General features: G+C 36.2%; 1 protein-coding gene across 11 annotated transcripts in view; it reads right to left on the bottom strand.

The window, feature by feature from the left end:
• The window catches only part of NAV3 (neuron navigator 3), an 850,488-nt gene that overhangs the window by 90,089 nt on the left and 739,317 nt on the right, over positions 1–21,082 (bottom strand). For all 11 annotated transcript variants that reach the window (XR_011076027.1, XR_011076028.1, XM_068561371.1 and 8 more), the window contains 2 exons: positions 1,122–1,254; positions 196–466 (listed from right to left, as the gene is read on the bottom strand). Coding sequence is in view for 9 of the 11 variants with exons in the window: in XM_068561371.1 (XP_068417472.1) it covers positions 196–466; positions 1,122–1,254 (404 nt within the window). In the remaining 2 variants the exon portion in view is untranslated. The remainder of the gene's footprint in view (positions 1–195; positions 467–1,121; positions 1,255–21,082) is intronic.

Raw genomic sequence — 21,082 nt, 5'->3', positions numbered from 1 at the left:
AATCATGATGATGCCCTCTAGAGGATGCCTGGATCGTTACATTCATGTGGATGCATATGACAAAGCATGTGAAATTTAGAAATTTAGCATGAAGAAAAATCTGATTTAATTAAGAAAAGCTACTATGAAAGACAAAAAGATCGAATGGAAACAAGAAAACAATTTGGCATAACAGCTGCCAGATGACAAGCCTACCAGGGGTCTTGAGCGCACTGGTTCCAGCTTTTTGCCTAGATGGCGCTCCTCCTTGGGCTGACATGCCTCTCCTCCAGGAGCCTGTCTGTGAAACAGACAGGGAGGCTTTCTGCCCTGCCTTCTCAGGGTCTTCAGGAAGTCCAGAGGAAACGCCCTTCCACTTGCCACCTCCATCCCCATGGCTATCGAAGTCCTCCTCTGTTTTTTTCACCTCCTCAGTACTATCCCAGGGCTCATCTGTTGCAGATCGTTTCTCTGAATCTGTCTTCAGCTATGAAGAAAATAGGACAGAAAAACTTTGTGCAGAAAAGTCTATCAAGTGTGAATTGGGCCCTGGAATGTGCTTTCAGATAACTGGTTAAAAAAAAAAAAAAGAAGCAGTGATTTGTATTTCAAAAGCGTTCTGAAGACTCCTCTATTTTTTTATCTCTGTCTTTATTTAAGTTTCCTTAATTTTAGCCCTATAATTCTCAATTGCACATATTAGAGAATGTCAGAAGAAATGTGTGCAGAAAACCCCAATTGAACACTCCAGAGAGGAAGGCACTTTCTATGTCAAATCTAACAAGGAAAAGTAAGACAAAATAAAACTTAATTACCTAATATTCACTCTCGAGTCACCATTCACAAGAGATCCAGCAATGTGTCTCAGAGATCAGTATAAAAGTAATCAGGAACTATCCAAAATCAGACTATTAAAATCATTTTTGGAGTTCTAGACACACATATTATTATAAAGACAGATATGGCAACATAAGGCTTTCTGGGTTAGACTGTAATCAACTGAAAAAATATATATACATAAACTGCTTCAGTTTATGCAATTCCTTCAGATTAAGAGGTTGTGCTATGTTTTAATGCAATGCAACATAATTTGGGGGAAAATGTGGCAGAAGCCCTGGGGAAAGAGAGAGGGCAATTCTCACCTGCATGTTCTTTCGGGACGGGGCAGTGGCGTTGGAGTAAGAGCTGACGGAGGACGTGGTGTTCAGGTCATCAGTGCTGATGTTATCCAGGGTGTCACTGAGGCCGCTGCTCACCGAGCTGCTGTCATCCCAGCTAAAGGCAAAACAGGCAGCAGTAATGAGCTGAGCACACGAGGCACGATGCAAAAGTCACCCACACTCCCATTTAACGTGTGTCACGCATTGGGAAGAGAATTCTTATTTTTTTAATCTTATGATGAAAAATGTGCACTTTCCATTTTTGGAAAATCATACTGCTAAGAACTGAGCGCAAACCTGAGAGTAATCTTATCGGAGGTTTGCTAAGAATCAGTGTCTACAGCAGATCCAGGGGAATGTTTATAGAATGGATGAAAATACTGCTACAAATACTGCATGGCATCAGGAAAGAAGAACATTATCCATAACCTTTTTTTTCCCCTGAGAAGGCAATCAGGAGTCACACAGCATGTAAGAATTCACCTGTTGTGTTAAAAATTAAAAACAAAACAAAACAAAAAACTGTGCTTTGGTCAGGAACCAGAAAATCATTCCTCATTCTTTCTCCTACCAATAACTACTCCCAATCATTTACCAAATCTTGAAGATTGAGACTTATTCTATCATATCATCCCTCCTGCCATCTCTGGCCTGGGCAACATACAATATTCTTTTATCTGGCCTTCCTGCCTTCAGTCTTTCTCAATAAACTTCATCTGCTAAATTTGGGTCAGTGCTCAAATGTTCACATCTGGCCATGTCACTTCCTTATGTGCCACTCTTCAAAGACTTCTCTTTACCAAGGTAGTAGATTCCAAAACGTAATGCACCTGCCCTGCGAGGTGCACAAAGTAATCCCTTGGGGCATAAGAAAAATATCTGAAATTCTGAATACATCTGTTCTTAATCTAAAGAAGAAGAAGTAAAATAGGCTATATTAATATTCATGTGCAGGCTAACATAGGCACCCTCACTTAGTCAGTGTGTCAGAAGATGCAGAAGTAATGTAGGGTGAGCAGGGTCACCTGAATGAGAATGGGAGCTCCACAGGGTGAAGGGTTGAACCATGGTTCTCTCACTTACTGGCTGGTTCTCAGTCTCCTATGATACACTGCTGCTCACCTGCACTCTATTAATTGAATTCATGTAAACTGGATACAGACAAAAGTTAAGTCTCATAAAATAGACAAGTGGCTTTAAAAAAACCCGCCCGCAAATAATCCACACATTGAAGAGAATATTTGTAACGAAAACACAAGCTAACCATAAAGGGATGGTGAACTGGTAACTTTTCCTACTCTGCTATGTGTACTTTATGAGTCTCACCACACATTCCAAATAAAAGTGATGTATTTAGATCATATAGCAAACCAACTAGAAAAGTAATTATCAAGCAGAAAATCTGAAATTTGAACTTATAGAAAATATCATTAATGATGATCTCCCCCCAGGTGAGTATTTTGCTTGAGATATTAGCTACTGAGAGCTTAAAACATGATGACCAAACACATTTATAAATCATATTATTACCAATAATAATTGTATTTTTAATGACAGCAAAAGAGTATTTTGTACCACTGTAGCAAATACCTGCCATTTGTGGCTGCTCAAATCTTTTGAATATCTTCCCTACATCCTATTTTGATAAGTTCCCACATTATGAGTCTTACCTTCTGAAGGCAGACTGCAAAAAACTCACATTTCCAGACTCCCTTATAGACAGATATGACATATAACAAAGGGCCTACAGAGTCACAAATGAGAAAATCTTCTGGCAAACACAGTAGCAGTCATTCAATTTTTCTCTTGTAAACACTGGCAGATATCTGGTCTCTAATTCCAAGGGTCAGAGGTGCCAAGTAGAGGAAGCAGTGATACCCTAGAGCTATGGTTGGCTAAGCACCTACAAAGAGCCTTCCAATCACCCCAATTATTCAGAGAGCCTTCTTATAGCACTTCATTCCTTAAATCAGATAGTAGATTCTGCAGTTTGCAACCAAGAACCTCTATCAATACATTCATAATCTTAAAAATATTATTTCTTCTTTAACATATCTTTAAATTTTTCATGTTTATATATGCAGTGTAATACATATATTACCTTCTCATAGGAATGCATGCATATAATCATAAAATTATAAATATACACACTTGGGCAAGCACTAGTCTAAAGCAAAGTTCAGGCTCCTTTAAAAGACATACGAGGCTTTCCATTATGTGGCCCTAGCCTACCTCTTGAGCTTAAACTCTTTACATCCCCTGCCTCACTTTGCGCACTCTGACTTAGAGCTGCATTCAATTCCCATCACCATCACATTATTTCCAACCTCTGTCTTCAATCAAGGTACCCCTGTGTGTACTTGACTAACCCATATTTATCTTGTAATGCAGTTCTAGCATCCATCTTCTGGGAAGCCCCTTTTACTTGACGCTGTCCGGATGAATTAGGTAGCTTCCCATCTGCACTGCCGTAATACTATGCAGACTTATAGGACTGGATTTAGCACATTGTTTTATAAATCTATAAATATGTGTCAAAATGGACCATTAGCCTGTGAGTTTTCTGAGCACAGAACTGTGGAGTATTTTTCTTTTAATTTCTACTATTTATGGCAATGGCTGACATAAATGTTTAATAAATTCTCATGTTTTATTGAGATTAAAAGAAAGGCAGTTACAGAGGTAATCTTTCATAGTCATATGAAATGAATTTTTAAGAAATACTTACCACAATATATTCAGTACTCAAAGAGCAAAATTAAACAAAGAGGAAGTTTTACCTTTTTTTAAAAATGAATATTTTTAAAGTAACTATTTTTCTGGCAAGGAAGATAGAATCAATATTTCTAATAATAGCGTTTACCAATGTTAATCTTAGCATTAGCGACTAAAAGTAAATGTATCAACTCTTACTAGAATTTTAAAAAATCACTTGTTTTAAAACCATTTAAAGACTCAAATGAACACAATGACTTTGTAGTTAAAATGATATAAGTGAAAGAATCCAAAATAAGATATAAAGTTTCAATCTCTTGACAGAAAAATAAAAATATATCAAACTAACAAACATCATAGACATGAAGAACAAATTTCCAAATTTATCCTGGTGTAATGTAAAGCACAATGGATTCCTAAAATTAAAGTCTTTCACTTGAGCCTTTTTTAGAGGGGCATAGCTAGTATGTTCACTTAAACTTGCTACTCTGATCTCTCTATCTCACAGAGTAGTGTGGGAAGCAAATGAATCATTTATATGAACCATTTGATAATACTTTACATTTTTCCATCTCCTCAAACTGCTTTACCTCTAAGATCTCAAATTCTGCAATCTCATTTTTTTGATCACAGTCTTCTACACTTCCGGTGCTCTAAAATCTACTGATTTCCTAATTTTTATGTCTAGTTTATAGCTACTTCCTATTATCTATTTTTAATGGCCTTCTTGTGTTTTTTACTCCACTGAGCTCTTTACCAAATGATGCAGGATCCAAAGATGCTGGAACAAAAGGATCACTAAAGTCATAATCTAACCAGTACTCTGTTCTAGTTCTTGCCACCATAATGGTCTTCCATACCGGTCCTGTCTCTATGTTAATTAAACATGTTTTCTCCATTATTATTTTGGAAAATGACAGCAAATTCAACTAATCAGAATGACTAACATAACAATATTATTGTATATTTCATAATACATAATAATTATAATGACTGAATGCATATAGATTCAAGTTATCTAACCTCAGGTGATTTCTCAGCGCTACTAAGAAATTCTGCCTACTCCAAAAGTGGTTTCCTTCAAATTCCAAAGATATAGCTTTCTCTCTTCTTCCTCTGGATTCCAAGATCTTCCTCCTAATACTTTAGTGAAACTGCTTTCACTGAGGTCAATAAACCCATGGACTGAGTGCTTACTATGTGTCCTACTCTAAAATATTTTATATAATCTAATCCCAAACAAAATCATGAGACAGGCATTGTAAAGATAAAGGGGTTCAGGTAGTTTGAATGATGTGCCCAAGGCCCATGATGGAGCTGGGATTTGAACCCAGGAATTATGTCCCAAAGCTTGGTCAGCATTCCACTCCATTGCCTCCCATATTCTCACCCCTTTTACCTTGAAATACACCAATGATGAGCCTTTACAGGCTCTTTGCAAACTTCACCAATCCACAGAACCCTTTACTTTTCTCCTCTTCTTTGGGATTCCTTTGAATTCCTCAAAATTCAGTACTTAATCTTAACTCACCTTAGACATTCTTTCTTGGAAATTTCTTAGTCTTTCACAACTTCAATATCACCTCCATGATTATGACACTCCAATTCACATCTCTAATCTCTAGTCTTAATTTCCTGATTAATTGATCAGCATTTCCAGCCTTCTACTGAACACTTTCTCAAGGATGTCCTGTCAACATCTCAAATTCACTCCACCGAGATTACATCATTTCTCGTTAACAATTCTTCTCCCTTTCAGTTACTGACTACCTGTTTATCCTTCTGCCATAAAATATTAGTGTTATTACCTCTCTTCTCTCACCTGGATCCACTGTTAATCAAGTTGTCTCTAATCCTTGAAAATCCATCTCAGCTATAGGTGACATGGCTCTCCTTGTGTTCCACATCACCACTGTGCATGCCTGTCCCTCCTTCCATAAAAGCTATTAGTAAGAATCTGCTCTTATTCATTAAGTGATGAATAAATTATAGCTCCTCTCCTTTGAAGAACTCACTGCTTATTGTGGAGGTCAGAAGTTTAAACAAATTGTTATAATACAAAATGGCAAGTGTTGTAATAGAGATGAATGTTAAGTGTGTGGCAGGACAGAGCCACAACCACTCATTTGAAGAATTCAAGCATTTCTTCATGACAGAGATACTGCAGAGTGATCAGAGGAAATAAATGTTAACCACTGTATTATAGCATATATCACTTGTTACAATATAACCACTATTTTGGTGTTTTTCTATCTTCTTGGCCATAATCTGAATTACTTGAAGCCAGAGACTGTGTGACACTTATCTTTATAATTCTAGCATGCAACATGGTGTCAACTATTGAATAGATGACTAGAAGATGTTTGTTAAATAAATGAAGCAGTTTTACTTAGAATACTGCTTCTATCCAATAAAGTTAAGTCAGATTGAATGCAATAATAAATGTAGAATTTGAGAAAAATGTGTTCAACATACTTCTCTGCTAAACAATCTTAAAGGAACAAATTTTGATTGATGACAACATCATTTTCCTTATCTTAAGGTTCTGTGTTTTGACTTTCATCTTTGGTTTTGTAGAGCCAGAATTCTCCCTAGGTAGGATGTAATTAATCTTGCTTATTATGGAACACTTAATTAAGTTAAAAACTTCATAGAAAATAGTTTTTTTAACTGACAAAAATGTGAATTTACTCACATAATTAGCCCTGAGTAGTATTTCTCAAACCCATCAATATATTTTCTTTAGCCTTTCATTTTTAAATTCCTTAAGTGTTAAGAATTCTTGACTATATTTTTTATAAAAGGGCAAGTCTTTATCGCCTCCAAGTTACAGATCTATTGATCTGCTAAATTCTTCTCAACAATCTAGGACGGCTAAAAAATTACAAATCTGAGTATCTTATCCACATAGTTTGCATTTACACACTGAGTTATTGCCAGTTTTAAAATATTATGAATAAAGCTGTTAAGAGCATTCACATACATTCCATTTATGTGGCATTCTAGAAAAGGCAAAACTATAGATATGTAGGGCCGATCAGTGACTGCCAGTGGATGGGAGTGTGGGAAGATTTGTGGTGGCTGTTACATGACGATGCATATGTCAAAACTTACAACTGTAGAAAAAAACACTGTATGTAAAGTAAAAACAAATGTAGCCAATTAACCTGTTGATAAATTACAATTTGGATATACACTACTCATTATTCTAAGAAGAAAAGGATTGTTTTGGCATGCCTTTTACTATTTATATTTTTAATGCTTAATAACTCAATGGGGCTGAGGATCTATTTTATTTATCTGGTTGTGCATTTGTGGCTCTGACCCCTAGGTTCACCCCTGGAGTTACATTTAGAAGCAGACCTGCTTGAAAACAAATGTGTTATATATTGAGAGTCTTTTTTTTTGCTTTTTATGTTGAAGAATTCTGAAATATTAAGTAAATAAATATTAAAATAATTTTGCAGATTTAAATCTAATTCCAGAGGAAAATGCTAGTCCTGTTTATAAGTAATTTTTCAACACACTCCTGTTTTTTGGTGTAGTAGCACTTCATTTAGCAGGTATTCAATCAGGCTCTTTGATAGCTTATATTGGCAGGTCAGCTGTACTACTTACACATATACATATAAAACATAGAGATTTTCTTTCAATAAAAACTAATTTCTATACTTCAGGCATTCAACAGTAACCTCAGTCTCAATTTGCCAGCTCATTAAATATTTCATTAATGAAATAAACAAACATGCTTCCTTTAGATGTACTCAGTTCCAACCCTAATTCAACTACAATCATGGAAATGCTGCCCACTAAGGTGATATTATCTCTGATTGCTATAAAAACACCTTCTTATACCTAAACTTTTAACAATATACTATTTTGTTAGCTTATTTTATTAAAGCTTAAAATAAGAAATAGCCATATAAACAATGTTTGTGTAACTTTTAAAATTATTTCATTATATATTGCATGTTTTTTAGAAAATATGGATATTTAATATTTGTCAGTATCTGAGTGTTCTTAGGCCAATGCTCTTGGAACACTATGGAACCAAGTGCCTGAGGTTTACCATCAACATTCTTCCTCCAGGGTACCAGCATGTCTTACTCCCTCATTCATGATGATTCTTGCAATATGTACCTGATTCTTAATGCTGACAGTAATCACCTGGTCAGACTCTACATGTATCACCAACCATAGGCTACTGTACACTGCTTTAGATTTGTGGATGCCACTCCCACTTACATCTCAGTCCTCTGAATATCACTTAGATATGTAGGACAGGTCTTGAAACAAGTCCTAAATCTTTCCCCACGACATCCTCATTCTGAATTCTAAATTAAAACTCATATATCCTTGATTCCATTTTCAAGTACTTTAAGAACATAAAAAGTTTTAAAATGTTAAGCAAATTCAACATTTTTTATATATGATTTAAACGAAAATTCTGGAGTCAAGTTTGCCATTGGTAGATAATGCAGATAATGTAAATAAAGTGTTCATTCCAGTGCCTGAGACCTGTGGACATTCCACAAACATATAGTTTGATACACTAGAAGTATTTAGGCACTGCAGACACTTAAGACGAATGTGGAGATTCCCATTTATTCCACAAGTGTCTACTATAAAATGGGGATTTTCAAAGATGTAAGTAAGGTAGCAGAAACAGAAAAAAATCTAGAGGCTAGAAGAAAAGGGTATACAAACTCCTAACATTTCATTGGTATATTAGAGGTCCAATGTTAAAAATCTCCTAAGATAATCATACTGAGAAAAATTGCTCTCTTCCAACCTAAATATTGGAAAACATAATAAGATACGATAAAGCATAAGTTCTAAGGATTTTACTAAATATTTCTTAAGACAAATAATTATTTCATGAAAAGAAAAACAAAGTCTCCGTAGCTATCCATAAGATCACTGTGTAAAAACTTCTGGGTATGCTTCCTGTTTCTGAGGGAAAAGTAAATAACATTTGCCTAAGAAAATGAAGTCACCACTTAAAACAAAACTCTATCACATTCCAGGATAGCTTTGTTTTCCATTCCTATTGTTTATGCCAATTTAAAAAATACACATAAGGAGATACAGGTATCTTAAAACTATTTAGTCATAATGACCTTTGCAATAATAATTTTAAAAATACTGAGAATCAATTGTCTAGGCTTTGCACTTTGGTACTAATATGTTAAGTCAATGATATTTCCCTCAAAACTAAATGAGCACAAAACCACTTAGACCTATGCCATACTTTTTTTTTTTTTTTAAATCAGCAAACACAATACACTACCTGCCACATTTGAGCATTGCAACTGCTGAAGTGTAAATTCTATATTACTTCAGGGTCATTGATAGAAAGCAATGGAGTGTATTTCAACAATGATTTATTCAGCATTTCCCTGGAAAAAGATTTTATTACCAAGAAAAAGACTTTAGAATTGTAGAAACCTAAGTATATAACAACATCAATATACTAAACATGATTTTACGTTAAAAATAGTCCTTTCAACCTATACAATGAACATGGTCTTTATCGCAGTTTTAAAAAAATTTCCTTCTCCTTTTAAAGTGTTTCGGCCATCCACTGCTCATTAACTGTGCAGTGGAGTATAAGCAACTGGTTTATAATCCAGTTGAAATGTCATTTCCTCTATGAATCCTTCCATGATTTCCAAGGAAACATTAACTCTTCCATGTCTGTATTTACTACAAGTGTGCTCCCACTGTCCTGTAAATTGTCTGCTTGCAAAGTGGGTTCAGCTACAGGACTGTGGTTGAGGGCAAATAGAGCGACTTCTTTTTTGTAGTTTCAGTGCTCAGGTTGGCATCTGGCCCATGACAGGTTCCTAGTGTTTGGGGAATAAATCAATTGTGAGTGAAAAAATGTTGCCTGCCATATCAGTAAACAAAGGATGTTGCAGCCATCGAGCCATCACATTAGAGCTGCCCCTCAGGAGAGAAACAGCATGCCCGCCATCAAGCCATCAGCCCTGCAGCCACCTCCCAACGGTGCACGCTGAGGAGACTCAGGATGGGAAAACCCAGGATGCTGGCCCCAGACAGCTGAGGTACATATCAAAGGAATGATTTCAATGAGCCCAGCCTTTTGCATCTTCTCATACATAGAAAAGCACTCAATTCATTAACCTGAGATGTCTGCTTTTCTTTAATTAGCAGTCATCTTTTGATGTTCTGACTACCTGGTCTTTGTTGCAAAAACTCCTGTATATCCTGGCTCCGCCCTTATCTCTTTGGAGCAGTCCCTCAAAGCTATCTAAGAGTCTGTGTCCAGGCTTAAGTCCTCAGTTTTGTCTACCAAATAAAACACAATTTCAACGCTTAGGTTGTGCATTGTTTTCAATTGACACAATAAATCATCTAGTCTTACAGTCACAAACTACAGCCTTAATCTGTGATTCATTCACTCATTCTAGCACTCAAATGTGCGTATAACTATGAACTGTGGTTAAAAATCAATGTGGTCAGTCTGGCAAGACCTGAAACCAAGGAAAAAAAAAATAGCAAAGTGGCAGTTTTAAAATTCAAACTGCTGGGAATGCTCCCTCAGCCAAACTTTACAAATAGTAAAGCCTTAGTCATCTGAGAAAGCAACTTTAACGTATTCCAACTGTTCTTGGTAAATTGCCGTGTGGACGAAAGGCTCTTGGTGCTCCAGCCAGGCATCAGGGCCGTGCCTCTGAGGTGGGAGAGCCAACTTCAGGACACTGGTCCACAGGAGACCTCCCAGCTCCACGTAATACCAAACGGCGAAAATCTCTCAGAGATCTCCATCTCAACATCAAGACCCAGCTTCACTCAACGACCAGCAAGCTACAGTGCTGGACACCCTATGCCAAAAAACTAGCAAGACAGGAACACAGCCCCATCCATTAGCAGAGAGGCTGCCTAAAATCATAATAAGGCCACAGACACCCCAAAATACACCACCAGACGTGGACGTGCCCACCAGAAAGACAAGATCCAGCCTCATCCACCAGAGCTCAGGCACTAGTTCCCTCCACCAGGAAGCCTACACAACCCACTGAACCAACCTTAGCCACTGGGGACAGATACCAAAAACAACGGGAACTACAAACCTGCAGCCTGTGAAAAGGAGACCCCAGACACAGTAAGATAAGCAAAATGAGACGACAGAAAAACACCCAGCAGATGAAGGAGCAGGGTCAAAACACACCAGACTTAACAACTGAAGAGGAAATAGGTAGTCTACCTGAAAAAGAATTCAGAATAATGATAGTAAGGATGATCCAAAATCTTGGAAATAGAATAGACAAAATGCAAGAAACATTTAACAAGGACGTAGAAGAACTAAAGAGGAACCAAGCAATGATGAAAAACACAATAAATGAAATTAAAAATACTCTAGATGGGATCAATAGCAGAATAACTGAGGCAGAAGAAAGGATAAGTGACCTGGAAGATAAAATGGTGGAAATAACTACTACAGAGCAGGATAAAGAAAAAAGAATGAAAAGAACTGAGGACAGTCTCAGAGACCTCTGGGACAACATTAAACGCACCAACATTCGAATTATAGGGGTCCCAGAAGAAGAAGAGAAAAAGAAAGGGACTGAGAAAATATTTGAAGAGATTATAGTTGAAAACTTCCCTAATATGGGAAAGGAAATAGTTAATCAAGTCCTGGAAGCACAGAGAGTCCCATACAGGATAAACCCAAGGAGAAACACGCCAAGACACATAGTAATCAAACTGTCAAAAATTAAATATAAGGAAAACATATTCAAGGCAGCAAGGGAAAAACAACAAATAACACACAAGGGAATCCCCATAAGGTTAACATCTGATCTTTCAGCAGAAACTCTGCAAGCCAGAAGGGAGTGGCAGGATATACTTAAAGTGATGAAGGAGAAAAACCTACAACCAAGATTACTCTACCCAGCAAGGATCTCATTCAGATTCGATGGAGAAATTAAAACCTTTACAGACAAGCAAAAGCTGAGAGAGTTCAGCACCACCAAACCAGCTTTACAACAAATGCTAAAGGAACTTCTCTAGGCAAGAAACACAAGAGAAGGAAAATACCTACAATAACAAACCGAAAACATTTAAGAAAATGGGAATAGGAACATACATATCGATAATTACCTTGAATGTAAATGGATTAAATGCTCCCACCAAAAGACACAGGCTGGCTGAATGGATACAAAAACAAGACCCATATATATGCTGTCTACAAGAGACCCACTTCAGACCTAGAGACACATACAGACTGAAAGTGAGGGGATGGAAAAAGATATTCCATGCAAATGGAAATCAAAAGAAAGCTGGAGTAGCAATTCTCATATCAGACAAAATAGACTTTAAAATAAAGACTATTACAAGAGACAAAGATGGACACTATATAATGATCAAGGGATCGATCCAAGAGGAAGCTATAACAATTGTAAATATTTATGCACCCAACATAGGAGCACCTCAATACATAAGGCAAATACTAACAGCCATAAAAGGGGAAATCGACAGCAACACAATCATAGTAGGGGACTTTAACACCCCACTTTCACCAATGGACAGATCATCCAAAATGAAAATAAATAAGGAAACACAAGCTTTAAATGATACATTAAACAAGATGGACTTAATTGATATTTATAGGACATTCCACCCAAAAACAACAGAATACACATTTTTCTCAAGTGCTCATGGAACATTCTCCAGGATAGATCATATCTTGGGTCACAAATCAAGCCTTGGTAAATTTAAGAAAATTAAAATCGTATCAAGTATCTTTTCCGACCACAACGCTATGAGACTAGATATCAATTACAGGAAAAGATCTGTAAAAAATACAAACACATGGAGGCTACACAATACATTACTTAATAACGAAGTGATTACTGAAGAAATCAAAGGGGAAATCAAAAAATACCTAGAAACAAATGACAATGGAGATAACGACGACCCAAAACCTATGGGACGCAGCAAAAGCAGTGCTAAGAGGGAAGTTTATAGCAATACAAGCCTACCTCAAGAAACAGGAAACATCTCGAATAAACAACCTAACCTTGCACCTGAAGCAATTAGAGAAAGAAGAACAAAAAACCCCAAAGCCAGCAGAAGGAAAGAAATTATAAAGATCAGGTCAGAAATAAATGAAAAAGAAATGAAGGAAACAATAGCAAAAATCAATGAAACTAAAAGCTTTGAGAAGATAAACAAAATTGATAAACCATTAGCCAGACTCATCAAGAGAAAAAGGGAGAAGACTCAAATCAATAGAATTAGAAATGAAAAAGGAGAAGTAACCACTGACACTGCAGAAATACAAAAGATCATGAGAGATTACTACAAGCAACTCTATGCCAATAAAATGGACAACCTGGAAGAAATGGACAGATTCTTAGAAATGCACAAACTGCCGAGACTGAACCAGGAAGAAATAGAAAATATGAACAGACCAATCACAAGCACTGAAATTGAAACTGTGATTAAAAACCTTCCAACAAACAAAAGCCCAGGACCAGATGGCTTCACAGGCGAATTCTATCAAACATTTAGAGAAGAGCTAACACCTATCCTTCTCAAACTCTTCCAAAATATTGCAGAGGGAGGAACACTCCCAAACTCATTCTACGAGGCCACCATCACCCTGATACCAAAACCAGACAAAGATGTCACAAAGAAAGAAAACTACAGGCCAATATCACTGATGAACATAGATGCAAAAATCCTCAACAAAATACTAGCAAACAGAATCCAACAGCACATTAAAAGGATCATACAACATGATCAAGTGGGGTTTATCCCAGGAATGCAAGGATTCTTCAACATACGCAAATCAATCAATGTGATACACCATATTAACAAATTGAAGGAGAAAAACCATATGATCATCTCAATAGATGCAGAGAAAGCTTTCGACAAAATTCAACACCCATTTATGATAAAAGCCCTGCAGAAAGTAGGCACAGAGGGAACTTTCCTCAACATAATAAAGGCCATATATGACAAACCCACAGCCAACATTGTCCTCAATGGTGAAAAATTGAAACCATTTCCACTAAGATCAGGAACAAGACAAGGTTGCCCACTCTCACCACTATTATTCAACATAGTTTTGGAAGTGTTAGCCACAGCAATCAGAGAAGACAAAGAAATAAAAGGAATCCAAATCGGAAAAGAAGAAGTAAAGCTGTCACTATTTGCAGATGACATGATACTATACATAGAGAATCCTAAAGATGCTACCAGAAAACTCCTAGAGCTAATCAATGAATTTGGTAAAGTAGCAGGATACAAAATTAATGCACAGAAATCTCTTGCATTTCTATACACTAATGACGAAAAATCTGAAAGTGAAATTAAGAAAACACTCCCGTTTACCATTGCAACAAAAAGAATAAAATATCTAGGAATAAACCTACCTAAGGAGACAAAAGACCTGTATGCAGAAAATTATAAGACACTGATGAAAGAAATTAAAGATGATACAAATAGATGGAGAGATATACCATGTTCCTGGATTGGAAGAATCAACATTGTGAAAATGACTCTACTACCCAAAGCAATCTACAGATTCAATGCCATCCCTATCAAACCACCACTGGCATTTTTCACAGAACTAGAACAAAAAATTTCACAATTTGTATGGAAACACAAATAGACCCCGAATAGCCAAAGCAATCTTGAGAACGAAAAATGGAGCTGGGGGAATCAGGCTCCCTGACTTCAGACTATATTACAAAGCTTCAGTAATCAAGACAGTTTGGTACTGGCACAAATACAGAAATATAGATCAATGGAACAGGATAGAAAGCCCAGAGATAAACCCACACACATATGGTCACCTTATCTTTGATAAAGGAGGCAAGCATATACAGTGGAGAAAAGACAGCCTCTTCAATAAGTGGTGCTGGGAAAATTGGACAGGTACATGTAAAAGTATGAAATTAGAACACTCCCTGACACCATGCACAAAAATAAACTCAAAATGGATTAAAGACCTAAGTGTAAGGCCAGACACTATCAAACTCTTAGAGGAAAACATAGGCAGAACACTCTATGACATACATCACAGCAAGATCCTTTTTGACCCAGCTCCCAGAGAAATGGAAATAAGAACACAAATAAACAAATGGGACCTAATGAAACTTAAAAGCTTTTGCACAGCAAAGGAAACCATAAACAAGACCAAAAGACAACCCTCAGAATGGGAGAAAATATTTGCAAATGAAGCAACTGACAAAGGATTAATCTCCAAGATCTACAAGCAGCTCATGCAGCTCAATAACAAAAAAACGAACAACCCAATCCAAAAATGGGCAGAAGACCTAAATAGACATTTCTCCAAAGAAGATATACAGATTGCCAACAGACACATGAAAGAATGCTCAACATCATTAATCATTAGAGAAATGCAAATCAAAACTACAATGAGATATCATCTCACACCGATCAGAATGGCCATCATCAAAAAATCTAGAAACAATAAATGCTGGAGAGGGTGTGGAGGAAAGGGAACACTCTTGCACTGTTGGTGGGAATGTAAATTGATACAGCCACTATGGAGAACGGTATGGAGGTTCCTTAAAAAACTACAAATAGAACTACCATACGACCCAGCAATCCCACTACTGGGCATATACCCTGAGAAAACCATAGTTCAAAAAGAGTCATGTACCAAAATGTTCATTGCAGCTCTATTTACAATAGCCAGGACATGGAAGCAACCTAAATGTCCATCAACATATGAATGGATAAAGAAGATGTGGCACATATATACTATGGAATATTACTCAGCCATAAAAAGAAATGAAATGGAGGTATTTGTAATGAGGTGGATGGAGTTAGAGTCTGTCATACAGAGTGAAGTAAGTCAGAAAGAGAAAAACAAATACAGTATGCTAACACATATATACGGAATCTAAGGAAAAAAAAAAAAAAAAGGCCATGAAGAACCTAGTGGCAAGACAGGAATAAAGACATAGACGTAGAGAATGGACTTGAGGACATAGGGAGGGGGAAGGGTAAGCTGGGACAAAGTGAGAGAGTGGCATGGACATATATACACTACCAAATGTAAAATAGATAACTAGTGGGAAGCAGCCGCATAGCACAGGGAGATCAGCTCGGTGCTTTGTGACCACCTAGAGGGGTGGGATGGGGAGGGTGGGAGGGAGGGAGATGCAAGAGGGAAGAGATATGGGAACATATTGTATGTGTATAACTGATTCACTTTGTTATAAAGCAGAAGCTAACACACCATTGTAAGGCAATTATACTTCAATAAAGATGTTTAAAAAAAAAAAATCAATGTGATTATGTGAGAGAAAAACCAATCAGAAAGACCCACTACTTCTGGGTGAATAAAGAATGGCCTCTGAGGAGGTCGTTGTAAACAGTCATTAAGTAGACAACTGAAGGGTGAAGGAGAGCCATCTGTGAAAAGGGTGGAGAAGACAGCAGTACAGGAAGAGGAGACAGCCAGTGTAAAGACCCAGAAGCCACAAAGGTCAAAGGGCAGCAGGACTGTGCACCAGCAGGCAAGGGGAAAGTGTCAGTTCTGAGACTGGGAAGGGAGGCAGGGCAGCCCTTAAAGGATCTTCTAGACAATGCGAAGACATGAGAGTTCCTTAGAAATATGATAGAAATTCATCAAATAGTTCTAAGCAGTGAAACAACATGGGCAGATATAGGTTTTAAACATACTACTTTAGTGTTATGAATATATTAGAGGTAAAGAAGCGTAGAGGTGCGAAGCTCAATGCAGAGGCTATTGCAACATCCTTCAGTTTTTGATGAGGGGTTTATAAGTAAATTAAAAGAAGGCAGTTTCAAGATATATTTGGAGGTAGAGAGGACAGGATTTGCTGTTGGATGGTGTGACATAATAAGATATATATATTTGCTTTCTGTCCCCAGTTGCTGATTCAGAGCTACTAAAAATTTCATAATTTTCTTAGTGATAGATGTGTTAGAACCTTTTGTTCTAATATTTTTGTTCTACTATTAGAGACTTTTGTTCTAATATTTGGTCTTGGACTCCGGTGCCTAACACAGAGCTCCTAAATCCCTTGGAATTTCCTGGGTGAGAGGAGCATCTTTTGTTCTAATAAGACAACTCTTGGTTGGCTCCTGGATAGCCCATTGGTCTTTATTTTAAAACCACAATTCATAACTATTTGCACACTTACATATTAGAATGAGTGAATGTATCACAGATTAAGGCCTTAGTTTGTGACGTTGTAAGACTACATCATTTATTGATTTATCTCACACCTCCATCCTCTGGGAGGGAGAGAGGCTGAAGATTGAGTTAATATATTATGATGCCTACATAATGAAGCCTCCATAAAAGTCCATAATTTATGGGGTTCATAGAGCTTCCAAGTGAACACACGGAGGTGCTGGGAGGATGGCATGCCAAGGTGCTGGGAGGGTGGCATGCTATACCTTGCTCTATGTAACTCTTCAATTGGCTGTTCATCTATATCCTTTGTCATATCCTTTATAATAAACCAGTAAATACAAGTAAATATTTCCCTGAGTTTTGTGAGCCATTCTAGCAAATTTTTGAACCTGTGGAGGGGGTCATGGGAGCCCCCAATTTATAGCTGGCCAGGCAGAAATATGGGAGGCCTGGGCTTGCAATTGGCACCTGAAGTGGGGCAGTCTTATGGGACTAAGCCCTTAACTTTGTGGGATCAGATGCAAACTCTGGGTAAATAGTGCCAGCACTGAGCTGAATTGAATTGTAGGGTACGCAGCTGGTGTTGAAGAACTGGTTGGTGTGGGGAAAAAAAAACCCAAACATTTGGTGTCAGAAGTATTTAGTGAGTAGGTATAGAAAACAGTTTTTCTTTAGTTGGAATGTGGTAAAAGAGAAAACAAAAAGACTCTAGATCTCTTGCATAGTTTTAATCTTAAATTTTGTTTGCACTTAGTACCATTATTTTCATATATCAAGGGAAGCTTATATGAGTTTACAATATCATAGTTTAAGTGTATAACTCTTGACAAAACTGGCAATTCACGTCAACACGGGGTTAAAGTCTATCTATTTTCATTATTTTTAGTGTGCACAAAATGCTATATACTTATCCATGAAATATTTAGAGAGACCACCATAAATACTGTGGGGATTTTGGGTAAGGAGAGCATCAATAAACTCTATGCATTGACCTTTCATTCCCTTTTCTTTTCTCTAGAAAACAAATAATGAATATTTACAACTATTCTATTATGGCATCAGATAGGGTAAGATAAACAAAAGAGAAAAAGCTCTTGTTCTGTATAAGAGAAAGCCCTATGTAGATTTGATTAAATGTGATGAATGGTGTTAGCTTGAAATGAATTTATGTAATCAGGCAGATTTTTTGTTTTAATGTTATCTGAGGCAGATAAGAAACATCTAGTTTTGTGTTTATTACTATATGGGCTGAAATCACGAGATAAAATAATCTTATTAAAAATTACTTTGCTGAACCACATCACTGGAACGATGCTTTTATTATGGTTTTGCTAGTTTATTTCAAAGCCTATTTTCACGATGCTGTTATATGGTTGAAATGTGTACAAGTTTATTTAAAGGTTTTCTATTAGTGATAAGCTGAGAATATAACATATAACTCATATGAAAGCTAACTCAGGATTCATTAAGGTCCATTTGGTATCTTTTTGTACTAATTAAAAGACCAATATGTGCTCATGGTTGAAAACTCAGAAGTCCAGAAATATATAAAAGTGACAAAGTAATTCATCTGTAATCCCACCTAGAAGTACCCACCAGTAACATTTTATAATTTCTGTCCAGTCATTTCCTGGATGTACAATATATACATATGTAACATACCTGGTTGAGACCTTGTTGATTATAGCTGATTATATATCTGATTGTACCTTATTCATTTATTTTATATCACCTTATAATGATTTTTAATATCCTTAAATTTTCTTTGACACAAGTATATTATATGAATTATTATACATTTTACCATTTCTGTTTTAGGATATATGAAATAGTTCACAATTTTTTTTACTGTTGTTAGTAATACTGCAATGAATATTTTATATATAAGTATTCAGGTTACATTTATGATTATTTTCTTAGGATAAATTCCTAGAAAGAGAATTAGTGATTCACAGAATACAAACATTTGAAACACTGCAGATGTAGCATAATAAATGAAGAACACATCATTTTACACTCCTGCCAGCCATGTGAGTGCCAATCTTACAAAACCTGGATACTTTCAGGTATGTGATTTCCCTCAGTAATTCAAAAATTTTGAAATGTGAAATAGTTGTTTAATGTAGTTTTAATTAAATTGAGCAATTGTGAGATTAAATTTTCTATAGGTTTATTTGCTATTTTTATATCTATAAATTGTCTATGTCCTTCGTGTATTTTTCTAATAGAGTTTAAACAACATATAGGTATTAGATTTTTATATATTTAAAGTGTTTCAAATATTTTCTCAATCTATTTCTTGGTTTTTTGTTTTATTTATTATATTTTAATGTATAGGGTTCAAAAAAATCAAGCTTTGATCTTTTCTTCTACAATTTCTCCCAGAAACATTTGCATATATAATCTGATTTCTCCTCCTCCTTCTTTTTATATTCCATTGTTATGGTAAAGTAGAAACTATTTTTTTAAACAAACAGTGAATTTCAAAGAGATCATTTATTGATAACTATTCCTTTCTATTTATTATTATAGTTCCCTTATCAAGTCTCAATATATGTTATTTTTAAATGATTATGTATGTAATACCATACATACATGTAATACCATGCTGTTCTAGTATAGTGAGGTCCAGAGGTTTTTTATATTTTTTTTAAAGACTAAAGACTACAACTTAAAAATATATATTTAACTAAGAATTCAAGCCTTTAAAAAAACTTTCTCAAAATTACAGTAATTAGCTATTCTTCTAAAAAATTATTACCATGCATAGCTTTATTCACTAATTAGTGCATGAAACATTTATTGAATGGTATCATTATGGAAAATACTGAGAATACAGAAATCAAAAAGATATTATAGAGACACAACTTTTCCTTTAATGTAGAAAATGTGTAATTCTCACTTTTGAGAACTCAGACTTTTTTTCGATAGCTGAACATTTAGTTATAGACATTTTACTTAATAAGTAGCAATCACAGCTACTAATCCTCAGCTAAATCATCTCCCCTCTCTAAAATCTCCTTTATCACTTGAAATATTTTTGGCATTAGCCATATCTTTCAGAAGAAGAGACTTCTCTTCTTCCCCAAATTACTATAATCTCATGGTTGAGTGTACAGAAACGTTATGTAGAGATAACAGAACTTAGATAAAACCCAACAACTTAGCTACAGACCTAATGGCAAACAAGGTTGAAAATGGAAATCTGTTCCGTGTTATCTTGCTTGAGATAGCATACGTTAAAGTAACAAGAACTCAATAAAATATTTTTATTTTTAGGAGAAATATTATTAACAATGAAGAAATATTTTTGCTCTGAGATACATAAAATATGTTATATAAAAACATTCCAGATTCTTCCATTCAACTTTCGGAAAGCTGCCTTGGTAAAGAACATTCCTCTACAAGCCACTCCAGCAAGTGAATATCTCTAGGAGGGGGTGAAAGATAGTTCAGAATCAGAGAGAGGTTTGCCAGGAAATTCACATCCCAGCAGTGAAGAACAACAGATGGCAGCAGTAACAATGAAAACTTGCAGCAGATCCTGGCTGGCACACTTTCAAAATAGTCATTTATATTTCCCACCACAAACAGCTAACTGCTGTCTCCTTGTATCGTATGCATGGATATAAAAGAGAAAAAAATGCAAGAATGACACTTAAATTGCCTTGACAGGGAAAGGATTAAACCTTAAAAGCAAGAGTGAAGTGATGATGTGACCCTGGCTAGGTGTCTGAGTCTCCTGAGATTTCCCAGGCACCTAACTCATTGTTGAGGCTTTGCCTAAACTATCTCCGGGTCTGAAACGTTGCCAGCTTCTCCCAATCTACTCTCTCACTTTCCACACCCCGTCTCTCTGTCTCTGAGCCCGGCTTAGTAACTTCTATTTGATTTGTGTCTTCTTCCAGATGAAGATTTCATCCACAGATTTTTGTTGCTAATCCCAGATCATAATATCTGACCAGATTCATCTTGTGTCCCACCCAGGAGGAACTGAGGATTCAGAAAAGGTGACACTTCAAGACGAGGCAGTGGTTGGTAAACAGACCATCTCTCA

This window comes from Eschrichtius robustus, chromosome 13, assembly GCF_028021215.1.
Source record: "Eschrichtius robustus isolate mEscRob2 chromosome 13, mEscRob2.pri, whole genome shotgun sequence".
Classification (NCBI taxonomy): domain Eukaryota; kingdom Metazoa; phylum Chordata; class Mammalia; order Artiodactyla; family Eschrichtiidae; genus Eschrichtius; species Eschrichtius robustus.
This window is presented reverse-complemented; position numbering and strand designations above follow the sequence as displayed.